At 36.3% G+C, this 18,212-nt stretch overlaps 1 protein-coding gene across 1 annotated transcript; it reads left to right on the plus strand.

Moving 5' to 3' along the window:
• The first annotated feature begins 638 nt into the window (after window positions 1-638).
• On the plus strand, window positions 639-1,316 carry LOC108992912. Its single transcript, XM_018967631.1, has 2 exons — window positions 639-880; window positions 980-1,316. The coding sequence occupies exons 1-2, from the start codon at window positions 639-641 to the stop codon at window positions 1,314-1,316; spliced, it is 579 nt and encodes a 192-aa protein (XP_018823176.1).
• The last annotated feature ends 16,896 nt before the right edge of the window (window positions 1,317-18,212 follow it).

Below are 18,212 nucleotides of genomic sequence, written 5' to 3' on the forward strand. Positions count from 1 at the left end.
TAGGAGGCTATAGAGGTTGAGAAAGGTAAGGGTATTGCAGTAGAGCATAGTCCTCCAATTTCTAATGTGGTGGAGGAAAAAATTCGAGACACTTTCAGAAGAGGAAAATGTTGTGGAGGTGGATGTTTATAAGGATTATTATTCTGATCCTGGGACTAATAATCAATGTGAGACAAATGTAGCGGAGAGGGAAGCTGTACAGGTGAGGAAGTCAAGAAGTGCTAAGGCCCATCCTCTCAGATTGAATTTATGATAGATAATATAATGGTGTGGAATGTCCGAGGGTTGGGCACTTCCAAAAGAAGATTAAAAATGTTGGTTCGTAAATATAATATTTCGATCTTGGTGGTTTCTGAAACATTCCAAGCTGCTGATAAGATTCATAGGTGGGCATTGAGTATGGGATTTCCTAACTTTGGATCTAATTTGGAGATGAAAGGAAATGTTTGGTTGTGTTGGAAGGAGGAGATAAATATGGACCTGGTTGGCATGACAAGCCCGTCATTTTTGGGACTGTTTTCCCATAATGGCGAAATATTACTCGCTTCTTTTATTTATGCTAAATGCTCTGCGAATAACGTCGTGATTTGTGAAGTCATCTAAGTAGTATCTCCTGCAATGGTGTTCCATGGGTGGTAATGGGTGATTTTAATATAATTAGATCTGATGCTGAAAGAGTTGGTGGTCGACCAAGAGCAAGACTTGCGATGGACGAGTTTAATGAGTGCATTAATTCATGTGGACTGGACGACTGGAATTTGGAAGGGAAACAATTGTCATGGTGTAATGGGCAGCAAGGATTGGCTCGTAGTTGGGCTAAACTTGATCGATTGTTGGTGAATAATTCTTTTTCTTTGAAGTTTGGTAGTGCGGTGGCCCGGTTGCTTAGTAGACGAACTTCGGATCATTCGCCATTGATTGTATAGTTGGGTTCGGAGGTTCGAAGGTATGGGCCGATTCCTTTTCGATTCCAAAACAGGTGGATACAGCATGACGATTTTTTAAAGATGGTTGAAGAATCCTGGACAGTTGATATGCTGGGGGAGAGTGGCTTGAATATCCTAGCGGGAAAACTTAAACGTCTAAAAGCTACTTTACAGGTTTGGAACAAAGAAGTTTTTGGGCGTGTGGATGGAAAAATTCGGGAACTAGAGAAGAGGATTGAGGTCCTTGAGGATGGGTTACAAAATGGATTTTTGGAAAAAGTGGAAGCTGAGCTCTTATACGATAAAGCTGAACTGGAACGTTGGGTGCAACGAGAAGACATCCGACTAGCTCAACAGGCGAAGGAAAAATGGTTGTTTGAGGGAGAGTAGAATTCAAATTATTTTCATGCGGTCATTGCTCAACGGAGAAGGACTTCGAGTGTGAATAATATGCGCCTTCGTGATAATATGTTGTTAGATACTCCGGAAATGGTTCATGAGGAGGCTACGAGACATTTTCAAGAATTTCTTGCGTAGGCCAGGATGGGGGACCTTCCAGATTTGAGTAATTTAATTCAGTCTGTGATTGGTGACTGGGAGGTAACATGGTTGAGTGTGGAGCCGTCTGAACTGGAGGTGAGAGAGGTGTTGAAATCCATAGCATCGAACTCGAGCCCTGGTCCGAATGGGTTGGATTTGCTTTCTACCTAGCATGTTGGGATGTAAGCTGGATGTTATGGCAATGGGTGAGGGAGTTCTTTCATGGTAAGGAGCTTCCTAGATTTTACTCTTAATAATTTATTGTCATTATTCCAAAGGTGAAGCAGCCAATCAGTTTTGAACAATTCCGTCTGATTAGCTTGTGTAGTGTGTTCCCAAAAGACCCCAATTTCGTCCCGTAAAAATTTTTGGGACGAAAAAAATTCATCCCAAAGTCGTTCCAATATCACTGTGCCAAAAGGTATTTTGGGACGAAAATCACCATTTCGTCCTAAAAAATTTCTTTTGGGACGAAATTGAAGGAAACCGTTCGAACACGTTCGAACGAAAAAAAAATTTCGTCACGGTTTAAATTCGTCCCAGAAAATAGTTCGAACGGGGAAATTTTTAAGTTCGAACAGTAGTAACGTGTTTGAACGATTTCGAAATATGTTCGAACACACATGAATTCGTTCGAACGTTATGAATTGTCTTTGTGTTCGAACGTTAAATGGTCAGGTCGAACGCGCTATATGGATTCGAACGGTATAGGATATGTTCGAACAGGACTGAAATTATTTACGTTCGAACGTTGTGTGATCGTTCGAACATGACGAACATGAATTTCGTTCGAACATATTGTCTACGTTCGAACGCTATTGTCGTTACATAGAGTTCGAACGTTTTACGTTCGTTCGAACGATATCTCTTTAATTTAAATCAATAATAGAAAACCAAATAGACATTCATACTATTTGCCACAATACATTAGAAACTGTTTAACACTCACAAAAGTGTGAAAATAAGCGCAAAGTAAATAAATAACAGTCGAGACAGGTATTGTTCGTACATAAATAGATAATCCCAAAATCCATCAGTTGTTTGGAGGCCTGTACTGTTGCATAAGCTGCTGCATTTGGAGTTGCATCTGTCTTCTGAACTCTTCTTGTTGTTCTTCATGTTGTTTGAGGCGCATCTCCATATCTGCTTGTTTTGCCAATTGAGCCTCTAACTCATGCTGTCTTGCAGTCAATTCTTCGATTCTGGAATTCGCATTCTCTAGCGCTATAGAAGTCATAGATGCATTCCCAGAAGAAGAGGAAGAGGGACCAGGCTTTACACAACGACCCAAACCCCTCAAATATCCTGAACGTTGACCCAGGACTTGTGTAAAAATCTCAATATCACTTGTTGAGGAATTTTGATCTGACGCAGATTCAGCACGTAGGGCAACCATTTTATCCTAGCCATATATAAGATAAAGAATTAATATCGTCATAAATATTCTAATATATTTAATTCAAACAGGTTATAAAACTTACATAATTTTCACGGGCATCAGGATGAGTCCACTCTCCATTACGATCAGTGTGCGATGCAGCATATAATTTTGTCAGATCATAATTAGTATCTGAATCTTGCTACAATAAATGTGTTAAAGATATAAAGTCATTATGATGAGTCCAAATAATTAACTATATCCAATAAAAAAAATAGCAATACCAATTTCTGAGAAAGACGATGGAAAGATCTTGAGCCTGCATGATGATTAATCTTCAATTTTGATCTATTTGTTTTGTTTATAGAACTTCGCTCCTGCAAAGAAATTGAAAATATTATGAAGCGAAATGACAGATATGACAAGTAAAATAATTAAATTTCATTATACCTGATATGATGGATCCTCAAACATGTCACAAAGTTTTTCCCACTCAGAAGGTCGGACATCCTGGAAAGGATGTTGGCGTGCATCTTCCTTCTTCTCAAACTTATTATAATGCTCATGACACCTCGCCTTATATTTGCGGAATGCATTACCCATAAGCTCTTCCACAGTCTTACGCTCCTCTCTCCGACCAAAATTTAATTCGAAATCATCCTTAAAAAAATAGTCACAAACACATTATCATTTATAATATTCTAAATTTAAGTAAAGTATAGGAATTTATTCTACTAAATCAATATTTTAAACATTACCAAACAACGCTTCTTGATAAGCTCTTTAACATCTTGGGGGACTTTCTTCCATGAAGTCGTTGCCAAAGGTGCGTAAGTTCGTGTAAGAGCACCCACATGTGATGCAAGCCAAGCTGCTGGTTGTCCTTCGCCCCCAGTATGTTCGTCAGGAATGTTAACCTTGATCTTACCCACCTTCCGATATTTTTCCAACGTCACCCCTCTAGTGGTGCCTCGACCTTGACGAGATTGTACTGTAGATTCTATAAAATATAACATTGTAATCAATTGCATTTATATTTCTATTACAGGACCTTAATTAATAACTTTTATGAGTATTAAATTTTTACCTTGTTCTGTAGAATCAATCTCTAATGGTGAGTCTGAAGGAGAGCTAGGAACAGGTGGAGATGGGTTGTGAACTTCCTTCCTCTTTGGCGGCATATTTTCAAACTACTGATACAATCAATAAGTAAAATATTTGTCATCAAGTGGAATGTTAACACTTAATTGGTCAATCAGAATCTGTATCAGTTTCATTTGACAATTCACTCTCATCATCTGTAGATACTTCAGATGATTCAACATTTTCCTCAACTGTCACATCAACAATTTCAGCCTCAATCGATCGGTATCACATGTACCCAATGCAAACTCCAAGAATTTCTTAACACCTTCAGCATATACATTGTAATTCTGACCCAATCGATCGGTAACTCTCATCCAACTCTTATCCATGCCGACTATATTCATTACAAACAATATTGTAATGCATCAGCAAACATCCATATATCATGTACCAATTAATGAGTATGCCACCTTTCACCGGGTAGTTGGTCCTATCCCGTTCGGGATTGTAAGATCATAGTCGCCAACCTATGATCTATTATCTGTCACGTCCAACAAAATTTCGGCAGCATCTCCCCATAGTTCTCCAAATATGCTCGTTTCGTTGTGTGCACTGACGATTAACACGTCGTTGCACCATCACCGAAACTGCATATCCAGAGAACAATGGATGAATCTACCAAAATCATAATGTTGGACGACAACAGATATAGTTCTATAGTTTGCGAGAATGATCTTACAATCCCAAACTGTCCACTCTGGACAATTCAAGAGTTATCAATCAAGCATTCATCCGAATTGATAACTCTCGAACGGGTCTAAGGTTTATTTTGATGAACAAAAAATACAAAATATGCTAATATATGTCAAACAATAACAACATATTATTTACACAACAATACAACAAAAACATAATTAGTAGGTATTATTTCAATATTTATTCCAGATTTTAATTTAAATATTAGTTTTACATGTTTATAATTAAGTATTTTAATTTAAAGATTTAGTAGTATTTTAATTTGAATATTAATTTTATTAATATATCTTGAAGTATTTAAGTATTATTAAATCTTAACTATTTCTATTTTAATTTAAAGATTTAGTAGTATTTTAATTTGAATATTAAGTATTTATTAATTTATCTTGAAGTATTTAAGTATTATTAAATCTTAACTATTTAAGTATTATTAAATCTACCAAAATTTATATTTTATTTTAAAATTTTAGTAGTATTTTAATTTGAATAATAATTTTATTTATCTAGAATTAACAATATTAAATGGTAGTAGTACATATAATTTACACAACTATCCCAAACTATTTGTATTATGTATATGAAATTTCATTACCCGTTCGAACGATGATGCCCTATGTTCGAACAAAATTAATACGTTCGAACGGTAATCCTAATCCGTTCGAACGTATTCGTTCCAGATTCCAGTCGTCTTCAACAACGCCGAAAACTCCATTAATTACAAACTCTAACAAACACAAACACCAATTTCAAAGCATACAACTTTCTAACATTGCAAAATATTAAGTTCAAATCATACATTTCTATTTTAAAAGAAATACCTGACAAATTGAAGATGAAAAGGAAATAACCCGAGAATAATCTGAAAATAATCACAAACTATCCTACAAGTATTAATCCGAGAATAATGGAGTGAGATGAACAATTTTTTTGAGCTTAAGAGCTAGTTTGAGAAAAAATACCTCTGATATGCGAAGGGTAATCTTCAGAGCACACGGAGCGACGACAGCGCGGAGAGAAACAAAATTGTGAGGTTCTGTCGTGTTTTTGAAGAACATTTCATGTTCGAACGGTTATTTACTAACCGTTCGAATGTGAAAATATTAAGCGGGAGAAAATTCCCTCCTAATTTTCACGTTCGAACGTATAAAAAGTATGTTCGAACGTTATGAATTATTCCCGCTCGAAAATTTATCGTTCGAACGTTAATTTCTAACTGTTCAAACGGTATTACAAAGTTTTATTTATTTATTTTTCATTATAATGTTGAATAAAAGAACAACATTAATATATGTAGACATATTAGATGATACTATATTTTAATTGGCGGGATATTTTCCCACCACTGCAATAATCCGTTCGAACTATAACAAATTACGTTCGAACGGTAATCCAGCTGTCTTTAATTGGCGGGATGTTTTCCCGCCATTTGCCTTGTCCGTTCGAATGTTTTATTTTACGTTCAAACGTTAACATATGTGTTCGAACTGTTTATGAGTACCGTTCGAACACATATCCTTTATGATTAAATATAACTTTTTTCATCATTAAATGAAAAGTACTATAACATCATATGTATTAGTTATATATACTATCATATATAATGTAATATATACTATCATATATATGGTAATCTATACTAATTATATAGTATATATAGTAATATATATTATCATATATATAGTGACCTATACTATCATATATATTATTAAGATCATATGTATTAGTAATATATACTCACATATATATAGCCCCAAATATACTAAGGTCACATAATAAAGTTTAGAGAAATTTATAAGATGATAGTATATTATAAGTAATCTATACTCTATGTATATATGTTGTATAATATCATATATAACTTTAGTAGGTAAAGTATAATGGAATATGTAATATGACATATATTAGTTAAGTATAAACTCATACCATATAGTACTACATGCTATTATATGGTACTATATATATCTTAATATCTCATATATAACACTTTGATAGTAAAGTATTATGATATATTACTATTATACTATAAGAAAATATTTTATAAGATATTATGCTTTCAATTAAAGTATTCTACTATTATAATATATATTATAATATTACATAGTAGATTACAGTATATATAATCTACTATAATAGTATATATATTATAATAATTTATATGAATATAAATATAGTATACATTTAATATATTTTTTAATAATATTGTAAAACTTCCGTTCGAACGTGAAACAGTAACGGGCGAACGGTTTTATATTAACGTTCGAACGTTTAATATTAACGTTCGAACGGTTCTGCAGGTATAAGTTTATCGCGGGCTTCCTTCCTCTCACGCCGCCGTCTCCACCGTTTGAAAAAGCGAGAAAACGTTTGAACGCACGCTCTTCACCGCCGTCTGCCGTCGTGATCAACACATACGTACAACATTTGTCCTCCCAACTAAAGGTATGTACTTTCAAACTCATTTTACCGTTTATTTTATAATTTTATGGTTTTATTTGGTTTTTTTCCTTAAAATTATATTTTCTCATTAATAATTACCGTAGAACATCATAAATCTATCGTAGGATGTTTAGAAATGAAGAGTACTTTGTTTTTGAGTCGAAGAAACCACGGAATCGAAACATTTTTGAGTATTTTCATGGCTGCTGAGTTGACTCAGCCATGGCCGAGTTAGATCTGTTTTACGTTCGAACGGTATTAACCAGTACGTTCGAACGGTAAACCTGTACGTTCGAACTTTATAGACACGTTCGAACGTTATTAATTTTCCGTTCGAACATATATTTAGACGTTCGAACGGTAATTATTAAATTAAATCCATTAACATTTTATTAGCTTATTAAATTGTTTTCATCGTTTAATTGATTATATGTTCTATCAATTAATTTATTAAATTGCTATTAGTATATAATTTTGTAAATCTTTTAGTCGTAATTAGATTTTATCACTAATCTTGAATGTATATTTTATTTTTTTAATTGCAGGATCATAATAATGTCTTCTCGGGGCCGTAAACGTGGTAGATCAGGAGAATCTTCCATCCAAACAGTTCGAGAGCGGACCGTTTTACTTGAGCGACAGGTAAAACTGTCTGATTTTGTCGCTCTTATATGGGAGGGTCATTCCCTCCCATCAGTATTTAATGATCGTGGTTGGGCACCAATCTTAGATCAGCGAGAAGAAGGAATGGAGCTCCTTTCCTTCATTGAGATCGTTACTGAGTTCTATAAAGAGCTCGGTGCTGCTAGCCCAGACGATGGAGGGGCATATAGGATCTCTGTCCGAGGAGCTCCTGTTATATTTTCAGCGGATGGACTCGCTGCATATCTGGGTATTCCTAGGCTTCTTGATGCCTATCCAAACCTCCCGCCTAGAGAGTCTGGTCCCTCAGGTGATGCAGCTCAGTCTCAGGACGAGGGACTAGATTACACAGATGAGATAGATACACTTGCTGATCACGAGGTCAGGGACTTGATTGTTGGTCCAGATGCTCCAGTGTATGATGGCTCCAAGAGTATTAGGCAGGCAGATTTATCTTCTTTCTTCAAGATTATGAATTTGATCATTGCCAACAATATTGACCCACGGCAGCACAAGACCGAGGTCGGCATGGATCGAGCGAGATTTATGATACGGGTCGCTCGTGGCATCCCGATCGACCTCGTTGGTTATATATTTGAGAGGATCCGATCAGAGGCACGGTTTATTACGACAGATATACTGCCGTTTGGGATCCTCATCACTCGATTTTTGCTACATGCCGGGGTTGTGCCCGAACCTGCCGAGCGTTCCCGATTTCCGATGGCACCGATCAACAGCACCACCCTATCACGGAGCACGGGACACTCTAGATTTCGTTTTCGTGGAGCTGTTCCAGATAGGGCTGAGATTCAGAGAGATGGGCAGCCAGGAGATACTGGAGTATCGGCTGGTGAGACATCTACACAGCCTGAGACATCACGCACATATATTCGCGAGGAGCTGGCTGACATATTGCGTGCTGAGATCGGTGTACACACATCAGCAGTGATTGATGCAGTGCATACTGCCATGTCTGAGTTGCGTACAGAGATTATGGCTACCGTCTCTGGGTTACGTACAGAGGTTGATGAGTTACGTACAGCGATTAATGCCAATAATGCAACTCAGGTCACAGTTAGTACTCGACTGACACAAGTAGAGACACAATTAGCTGCAGTCGAGGATGTGTGTAGAGACCTCGCATCATAGTTTTTATCTTTTATTTATATTTTCTTTTGTTGTAATTATGAACAATATATATGGCATTTTGATAATTTGCTTTATTTGGTTGATTAATATGTATGTGATTGATAATATTTATTTACTAAATATCTTATTTAACGTAAAAGAAATCATTAAAATATTTTAAAATTAATTACATAAAATTAATTAATGAATTTGTATATATGATAGATATTTTTTATATTTTGAGTTTCGTACCGAGATTAATATTATACCTTCGAATGTATAAATGTGGTGCTTGAATATGTTCTAACTAAATATATTCCGTTCGAACGGTTTAGAAAGCTTACTGCCAGGATTTGCCACCAAATATGTTCCGTTCGAACACAACAAATTATCGTTCGAACGTTTTTGAACTTTTCCCGCCATAATAAAGTAATTATCCGCCAAATTTTACTGTTCGAACGTATTTTTTCACGTTCGAACGGGAAAAAATTTTTGGGACGATTTAATTCGTCGCAGAAAAAACTGTTCGATCGGTTATTTTGACGTTCGAACGGTTTTCTAAATTCATCGATTTTTTGGGACGAAATTTAAATTTCGTCCCAAAAAATGACTTTTAGGGACGAAAAAAATTTCGTCCCTAAATAATTTCGTCCCAAAATCTCAAATTTGTTGTAGTGTATACAAGGTGTTTACTAAGTTGCTTGTCAATCAATTATCAAGGGTGCTTGAAAAAATTATTTCGCCGGAACATGGTGCGTTTGTGAAGGGTCGTAGTATTTTTCAGAATATTTCTCTTATTCAGGAAATGTTAAAATTGTTACATAGGAGGTCGAGGGGAGGAAATATCCTAATGAAAATTGACATGAGTAAAGCGTATGATAGGGTGTATTAGAGGTTTTTGATGCATGTCCTACGAGCTTTTGGCATACCGGATTTTTTCTGCAAATTGATCTTCAATTGTGTGGTGTCTCCTTGGTTTTCAGTAATGATGAATGGCACATACAAAGGGTTTTTTAAGTCGGAAAGGGTCCTTAGACAAGAAGACCCCCTATCACCATATATTTTTATTATTATGGAGGAAGTTTTGACTCGAATGATAAATGCCATGGTGGTTGAGAAAAAGATACAACTATTTTCACTTTCGGTGAATGCTCCGAAGATCTCTCATCTCTTGTATGCTGACAATGTAGTAGTGTTTGCTAATGCTTCAAAAAGAACGATCCGATGTTTGATGGAGATTTTCAAGAAGTATAAGGCATGGACGGGGCAGTTGATTAATTTTGAAAAATCAATTATATACTTCTCAAAATGATTGTCGAATCGTCAAATGAGAGAAGTTATGGTGGAGATTGGTTTTATGCGGGAGAATTTCCCAATTAAGTATTTGGGAGTTCCGATTGTGGATGGGAGGTTAAAAATTGCCATTTTCAGCCGTTGCTAGACAAAGTGGCTAAGAAGTTGGCGGGTTGGAAAAATCGGTTACTATCGTAAGGGAGTCATTTGTTATTATTGAGGCATGTGCTGACCAGTATGCCCATTCATCTTCTTGCAGTGGTTCACAAGCCAAAGAAGGTCATAAATAAACTAAATAGTATGTTGGCAAATATTTATTAGGGAGAGCAGGATGGAAAAAATAAGAGGAAATGGAGGGCGTGGTGGAAATTATGTCTGCCAGTGGAGGAGGGTGGTATTGGTGAAGTTCAACAATCATTGTTTCTGAAATTAGGATGACAGTTTTTTATGCAAGAATCCTTCTGGGCAAAATATGTTAAGGAGAGTCACATTAGTCTTAATTTAGAGGGAAGGCCTAGTTCACAGTTTTGGAGTAAAATTATAAGACGGATACCAGTTTTATTGCAAAACTTCAGATGGAAAATTCGAGAGGGGAGGGCATCGTTGTGGTATGATAAATTCATGGGAGAATGTCCTTTGCATTGCATGAAGTAGTTGATCATATAGTAGAGTCGCGCATTCATATTAACGAGTTGATAATTCGTGATTCATGGGATGTTGATCATCTGCAAGAATAAGTGGGGGTTCAATTAGCAAATGAGGTCATGCCGGTAGTTGGTGGATTGAAGGACTCGAAGGATGTATTGATTTGGTTGTCGGAAAAGGATGGAAGCCTTGAAACGAAGTCTGCTTGGGATTTAATACATGTAAAACTTCCCAATGGTGGAATGGGCAAAGTGGGTCTGGCATAACACGATACCGAAAAAGTTTTCTGTATGTATGTTGAAAGCATTTTTCAGCTGCTTAAGTGTTGATGAGCAAGTTTGTATGGTTGGTATTCCCATTGTTTCTTGTTGCAACTGTTGTTCAGGTGGCCACGTTGAAGACTTGGAGCATGTGTTGGGTGGTGGGGAGTTTGCGAGTGCAGTATGGAAGAAGGTGTCGGCTGAGGTGGGGATCCCGTTCATGGCACAACAACATTGGAAGGAACGAGTTTTAGCTTGGTTTCGCAAAGCAAACTGACAATCATAGATCAGGCAACTGGTGGGATTGATCCCTACGATTGTGGTTTGTAGGTTATGGCAGAGCAGATGCCGTGCTCACATGGAAGGGAAGATGGAATCATTAACTGAGGTTTGGCATTCTATTAGATTTAGGGTGCAGGTTATAGTGGGTAAGGTTACGAAGGTGAATAACTTGGCAGAAGGGGATGTGTGTTTGTTGTCTCAGCTTGATGTGCTGATAGCTGAACCCAGAAGGAGTAGAAGTCAAATCATGCGGTGGTCCAAACCAAGGCCTGGCAGAGTAAAATAAAATGTGGATGGAAGCAGTTTTGGAAACCTTGGTGTTAGTGGAGGGGGTGGCGTTATTCGGAATAATTCTGGGGTGCCTATTGCTGTATTTTCAAAGTGTTTTGGGTACGATTCTAACATTGAGGCTGAGTTACGTGCTGTAACATCCCGTATCCAAAAGGGTCAGAGGGTTACTACCTGTCACTTTCAAACCTGTCTCTCCAAGCATCTAAAATTCCAAGGACATCATAAATAATACACAAACTCCTATTTTCCAAATAACCATAAAGCAAAGTCCATAAGTCATCATTTCAAAATAACATAAACCAATGAGGGGTCCACAATTTTTCAATGATCTCAACGAAATAAAACGATACATCTTTAGGTTTCAATAGGTCCAAACAATACAAAGTACTTCAAATACTCAAGTTAAACACTTCTACTAACAATGATACTCGACCTCCTATCCATATCTAGCCAAGCTCCAATTTCTAATCCTGACCCACAGCTGGGTAATCAATGTCATTTGAAAAATATTGAAGATAAGGGGTGAGTTATCCACAACTCAATAAGCAGAGAACATATACTAGTATGTAAACATGAACCATTTTTAGAAAGTTTGGTATGCAGGAATAAAACATTTCATTTTCATATGCACATCTTGAAACTTGTTATCAGAAAAATCAGAGTGACTTTTCAATCTTTTCATATTCATAGACCATTTTCATATTCAGAAACCGCTTTGACATAACATAACTACACATCTTCATCTTATTATGTCATATCTTATTGTATCATGTCATATACCATGTTTCACCCTCGTGATAGGGTTGTGCTATCCCTGGTAGCCAAACCAGGCAGTATCATATTGTGAAACTTTCTATTTTTCAATCTCGGAGCCCTGAGTGTGCACACAGGAAAGAACATATAAAAGAGCACTTTATTTCCAAAGTGGGTGCACTCATATCATATCATATCATGTTGATACCAACCATATCACATGAACCAGAATCATCATATCATAACCATATTCAGAATCAGAATTAGAACAGATAAGTATGCCAAAGGTTTTTCATATCTATATCATATCAAACCACGTGCTAAGCATATTCATATCATTTCCATTTGATCATAAACAAACCCAAATCATTTTCATATCATATGTACAAAAATTCAGAGATATCGTATTCGCTCTTTTGCACATTTTAGAAACATGTCAAATATTGCTCATGTCTACACCTTTCATGTCAAAAACATTTCTTTTCTCTTTCATACGTATCTCATGAGTGAATGCAAAATATATACTGAGGTTGTTTTTTTTTTTCACTTTTTCTTTTTAAAATAACATGCACATTTTTACAAATCAACCTCAGTTCATTCATTTTTATGCAAATCTAGCATAGGAACCCCGATTACCTAGCTTCTTAGCTTTTCGAAAATTTTCCTCAACAATGCTAAATAAAGTTAATCGTCACCTATAAGATAATCACGTAAATTTCCATTCAATCTCGTATTTCGATATTCAACCCTAAACTTCTAAAATAATCTATTTTTAATTCCTCAAAATCCAAAATTCTCATTTTTCCTAAAATACCAACACCACTTTCTAAACTCATCAATATCCAACGTACTAACTCTGACTAAAACATTAAATTCTAACTTATTTACGATTGAGATCGTACTATAATTTATAAGAACTAAAATAACATTATTATATTGAAATCATCATAAGTAAAGAAAATCATACTTTTGTCTAAATCAAAAATATTCTTTTAAAAGGATTCAAAATAATATTTTACACTTACCGATCACTTCAAAAAATTCATCAATATTTACAAAATAAATATTCCGTTAACATATCAGTCTCTTACAAAACCAACTTAACAAAATAAATCCACACGTCTACTTCCAAATAAAAAAAAAATACTCTATGACCCATGTAATGTACTCATTATTTCAAACCCAAAGTACATAACATAAACTCATTAAACAAACACCCGAAACAATAAATCTGGAGGCATAAAATAAGAGGTAAAAAGGTAACAATACTTCCTACTATTTGGTTAATGTAAGTTACATATACATATACATATATATATATATACATCTTGTAATGAACTACTAGAGAATGAAAATAAAAAAAATAAAAAAATAAAAAAAGAAGAAAAAACTCAACAATAATGTAGCTTACAGAGAGATGGGGGCACGATGGCGTGGAGCTAGCGGTTGGCTACAACTGATGGGGGTGGCTCATGGTCATTGGCTGAGAGAGGAAGAGAGAGTGACAAGCGAGAGAGGCACACAGTGAGAGAATGAGGGAGAGACCGAGAGAATAGAGAAACCAACAAGAATGGAGTGAGCTTACCAGGGAGCTTGAGGAGACGTGCGGCGAAATGGGTTACGGGAAGCCTTCACCAGCAGTTTCTGTGGGGTCACAACGTGGTGGAGCTCTGGTGGATGATGATTTCAGCGGCTCAAGGTGGCTGAGCAAAGCTCTGTTTTTTGGAAACTAAAACAGAGGAGTCTGACGCTTGCAATAGAGGCTATGGCGGCACTGGGCAGCAGCTTCATGTGGCTGAGCACGGTGGTGAGATCTTGCCAAAGATTCATAGTGGAGAGTGATGACCGAATGGTTTGGGTGGCTGAGGCGTGAAGAGAAATAGAGGCAATAAATCTAGGGTTGAGAAAAGCTTAACATATATATAAACTATAAATGGAAAACAGATAAAACCTAAAGAGGAGGAACGGATGGACGTGCATGAAAAAGGAAAGATGGCATGAACCCGTGCGACGTGAATTCTAGAAGCGTTTTCCACGGGCCTAGGCCTGGGCCTGGCATCGGGCTGGGTCTCACACGTGCACTTATTGAAGGCTTGGTTCCATGTAAGCAACTTGGCTATGAATCGATTGACATTGAGTGTAATTCATTGGTGGTGGTTTCCTGGATTTTAGCTAAGCGTTGTATAGTTTGGTATTTATGGGATTTTTAGGATAAGTTGTTGGCTCTATTAGATGAGATGAATTTTTTTCATTGTTTTAGGGAGGTAATAAAGTTGCTGATTTCTTGGCAAAATGTGGTAAGTTGGGTAAGAATAAGATGTATAGAGAGGTTGGTCAATTTCAAAGAGAGTTAAAAGGATTGTATAGGTTGGATAAGTTGGGTTTGGCTTCTTTCGTAGTAGGTGAAGTGTTGAAGTTCGTAGGCACGGGTTGTTTTTGTTGGGTGATATTCTTTGTGAAGTTTTTCCTCCACCACAAGTGAGGGCCAATAATAAATAATCATTCTCTTTTTTTTTTTTTTTTAAGTCGGCACAAATAAAAAAAAAAATTTGCTTGACATACGGTTTTTTAAATTAATTATAAGACATGCTCTATATATATATATATATATATATATATATATTATTGTACTTTCGCAAAGATTCGGAGGATAATATATGATTACATGTGTTATTTTCTTTGGTATGGGCCGGGTAGATGGATGAGACTTTGTCTTGACTAATCTTGGGAATATTTATTAATTTAATTTAATGGACAATTAATTAAATTCTTCCAGTTTGGTGGGTTAACACTACCATAGATATGGCCTTTTCCCAGGAGATGCTTTGTCCAAATTAATCAAAATTGCTGCCAGAAATACTTATTTCCGGCATATTCAACCGGCAGCAAGGTCCCCAGAAATAACTGGCCCAAGCACTACAAAAAAATGGCAGTTTGCCGGCGCCACATAGACGCCGGCAATTTGACAATAAATGTCTGTAATTTTTTTACCAGCATTTATTTATTGACACTACTTAAGCGCCGGTACGTAAGGGTCAGGAATATTATTTCCCGACATTTATGTAGACGCCACGATTCCATTTTTGGTTATCGGCGTTTGGTTTATTATGATGCCGACATTTTCAAAAGCTGGCAATCAACCAATTCCTCTCCAACATTTTTTCCTACCGGCGTCTACAAGTGTCGTTAATTGTTGTTGCACCCAACATTTTGTGGATTGTGTTGCCGGCACTTACAAATGTTGGTAATTATTTTTGTTTTACTGACGTCTATAAACGCGGGTAAATTATTTTGATACTTGCGTTTTGTAGATAGTGTTATCGACGCTTACGAATGTCGATAATCATTCTTTATTTTACTGACGTCTATAAGCGACAGTACATTAATGTGGTATTGGCATTTTGAAGATTATTATTGGCGTTTACAAATGCCAGTAATGGGATAGTTATTTTGTCAGCACCAAAATAGGCACCCACCAACCGAGATAGTTTATTTCATCGACGTTTATAAGTGTCGACATATTTTTATACTCCCAACGTTCTAGACTATTTTATTGGCGCTTCCAAATGTCGAAAAAGTAGTTAGTTCGTTATTTATTTTTCAATACCCATGAATAGATGTAGTTTTATTTAATTGACATTTACATGTGCCAGTAAATTGTTTTGTCCCAGCATTTGGAGACTTTATTATTGATGCTTACAAATGCCAATAATTTAATATTATTTTACCGACTTTTACAAATATTGATAAATTACAATTCCAGCATTTTAGAGATTATATTATTGGCACTTAAAAATATTATTAATTAAACGATTTAAATTTACAATATACCATCTACAAAATTTTAAAATGCACAAAAATGGGCACCCACAAAATTACCGGCCTCTTCCTTTTGCTGTAGGAAAAAATAAACAACTAAAAAATACAAAGCCTAAACGAATCATTCCCCAAGTAATACATAAACTATAAATTTCTTAAATACAATAAAACTATCTAATTTCTAAAATGTAATAATACAAAAGGATGATTCATACTCTAATAATCTAAATAGAATATATCACAATAAACCTTGCCATTGGGTCTGACGAGCTTGCACCTTTTTTCACGTTCCATTCCAGAAAGGGAAGAGGCAAGGTTCTGCAAACCCCAGATTTAAGACAATGTAGACTTTGCAAACAGTTTCCTGCCATTTCAAGTGAAGAGCACGTCTCAACAAACTCAGCCGTATCACCTCACCAAAACCCCACTAAATTTCAAACAAGATGAACGTAATCCGCATGATCCAAGGACCACTAAAGTAACTGAGTTGAATACAACCTGAGCTACAAATACGAGACCGGAAATAGACCGAGTAAATAATGCATGGCAAACCAAGTACAATTAAAAATGCTATTGAAATAAATGATTCTATGCCACCTTTTCACAAACAGAATGAGAGCACTCGGCATGACACTGCAGCAAGCAATGGAGGACAATTACAGAGCCATCGTAATTTACAACAGCAGAGCACCATCCATAAATTAACATTAATTAGCACCAACTCAGATCAATACTGTAACTCATTTCAAGCCCATCTCCAACCACTCCAGGTACAAACATAGGAAAAACATCTTGCAACATTGTATGCATCTCACTAGGTCCTTCTTGACTTTGCTCATCATTGACGGGAGTATTAGTACCAACATTAGGTGTAGAATTTACCTTCTCACCATTAGTGTGCCAAATTGTGTAACCCTGACAAATTCCATAGTAAATCAAGTGGTCGTGCACCATATCGACCTTGAAATACTTAGACAAGCAGTACTTTTTACATGGGCAACAGATTAATCCATCAATACCCATGTAGTCACTTGCAAACTTTAAAAACCCATTAACACCATCAACATATTCTTTCGTATTTCGACGCATTGTCATCCAACTGGTCTTGTCCATATTGCTATTAACTGTAACTGATCTAGCTAGATAACCTACAATATATATTGTTTGTATCAAAATGAAATTAATGCAAACGAATCACTGCATCTTAGGGAAAGTGTGCGCATCACAAATCAACAAATAATTGGTGGATATATAGCTAAAGCCTATAGGTAATTTTAAGCATGTACATGTTGGAATGAAGGTAGATTAAAATACCATCACTCTTTCACATTTCATCAATATCGCTAATTACTCTAATTAATACATTAATTCTAAAATATTTTTGAAAAATATAAATTTTGTACTATAAAATAATATTAGGTCTACTTAAAATATTTTACAAGTTCTCTGAAACCTGTTGACAGCCTCAGTAAAAAATAAAAACGTCCAAACTTATAAATACACTCAAAGGGCATATGTGTAATTTAATACTAAACAGTTTACATAAATGCCTAAGAAAAAAAAAACAAAACACCCTCATTTTATTTCAAACACTTACAATCGGCCTACGTACGTTTCGTTGTGATAATTAGAGGCCAGGCACCAGAGGACTCACCGAGAGAGGCAACGAGCAGCAGTCGTGGATGGTCGGCGAGGTGGAAGAGGACTGAGAGAGAGAGAGAGAGATGAGTGAGAGAGAGATAATGTGAGAGAAAGATAGACAGAGAGAGGTCAACGGTACTGGAAGGATCGGATGTGGCTTACCGAGAGCGATGGAGGCGTGCAGGGGGCACTCGGTCGGAGCTGGGCGGCTGAGGTGAACACGCCAGAGAGCTGGACTTCACCGTGCCGAGGCTGGCGGTGCCTAACGAAATTGGGAGCAATGATCTTCAAGATGCTCTGTTTCAGTATGGTGAAAACAGAGCCTTCGACGTGAGC

This window comes from Juglans regia, chromosome 13, assembly GCF_001411555.2.
Source record: "Juglans regia cultivar Chandler chromosome 13, Walnut 2.0, whole genome shotgun sequence".
Taxonomy (NCBI): Eukaryota; Viridiplantae; Streptophyta; class Magnoliopsida; order Fagales; family Juglandaceae; genus Juglans; species Juglans regia.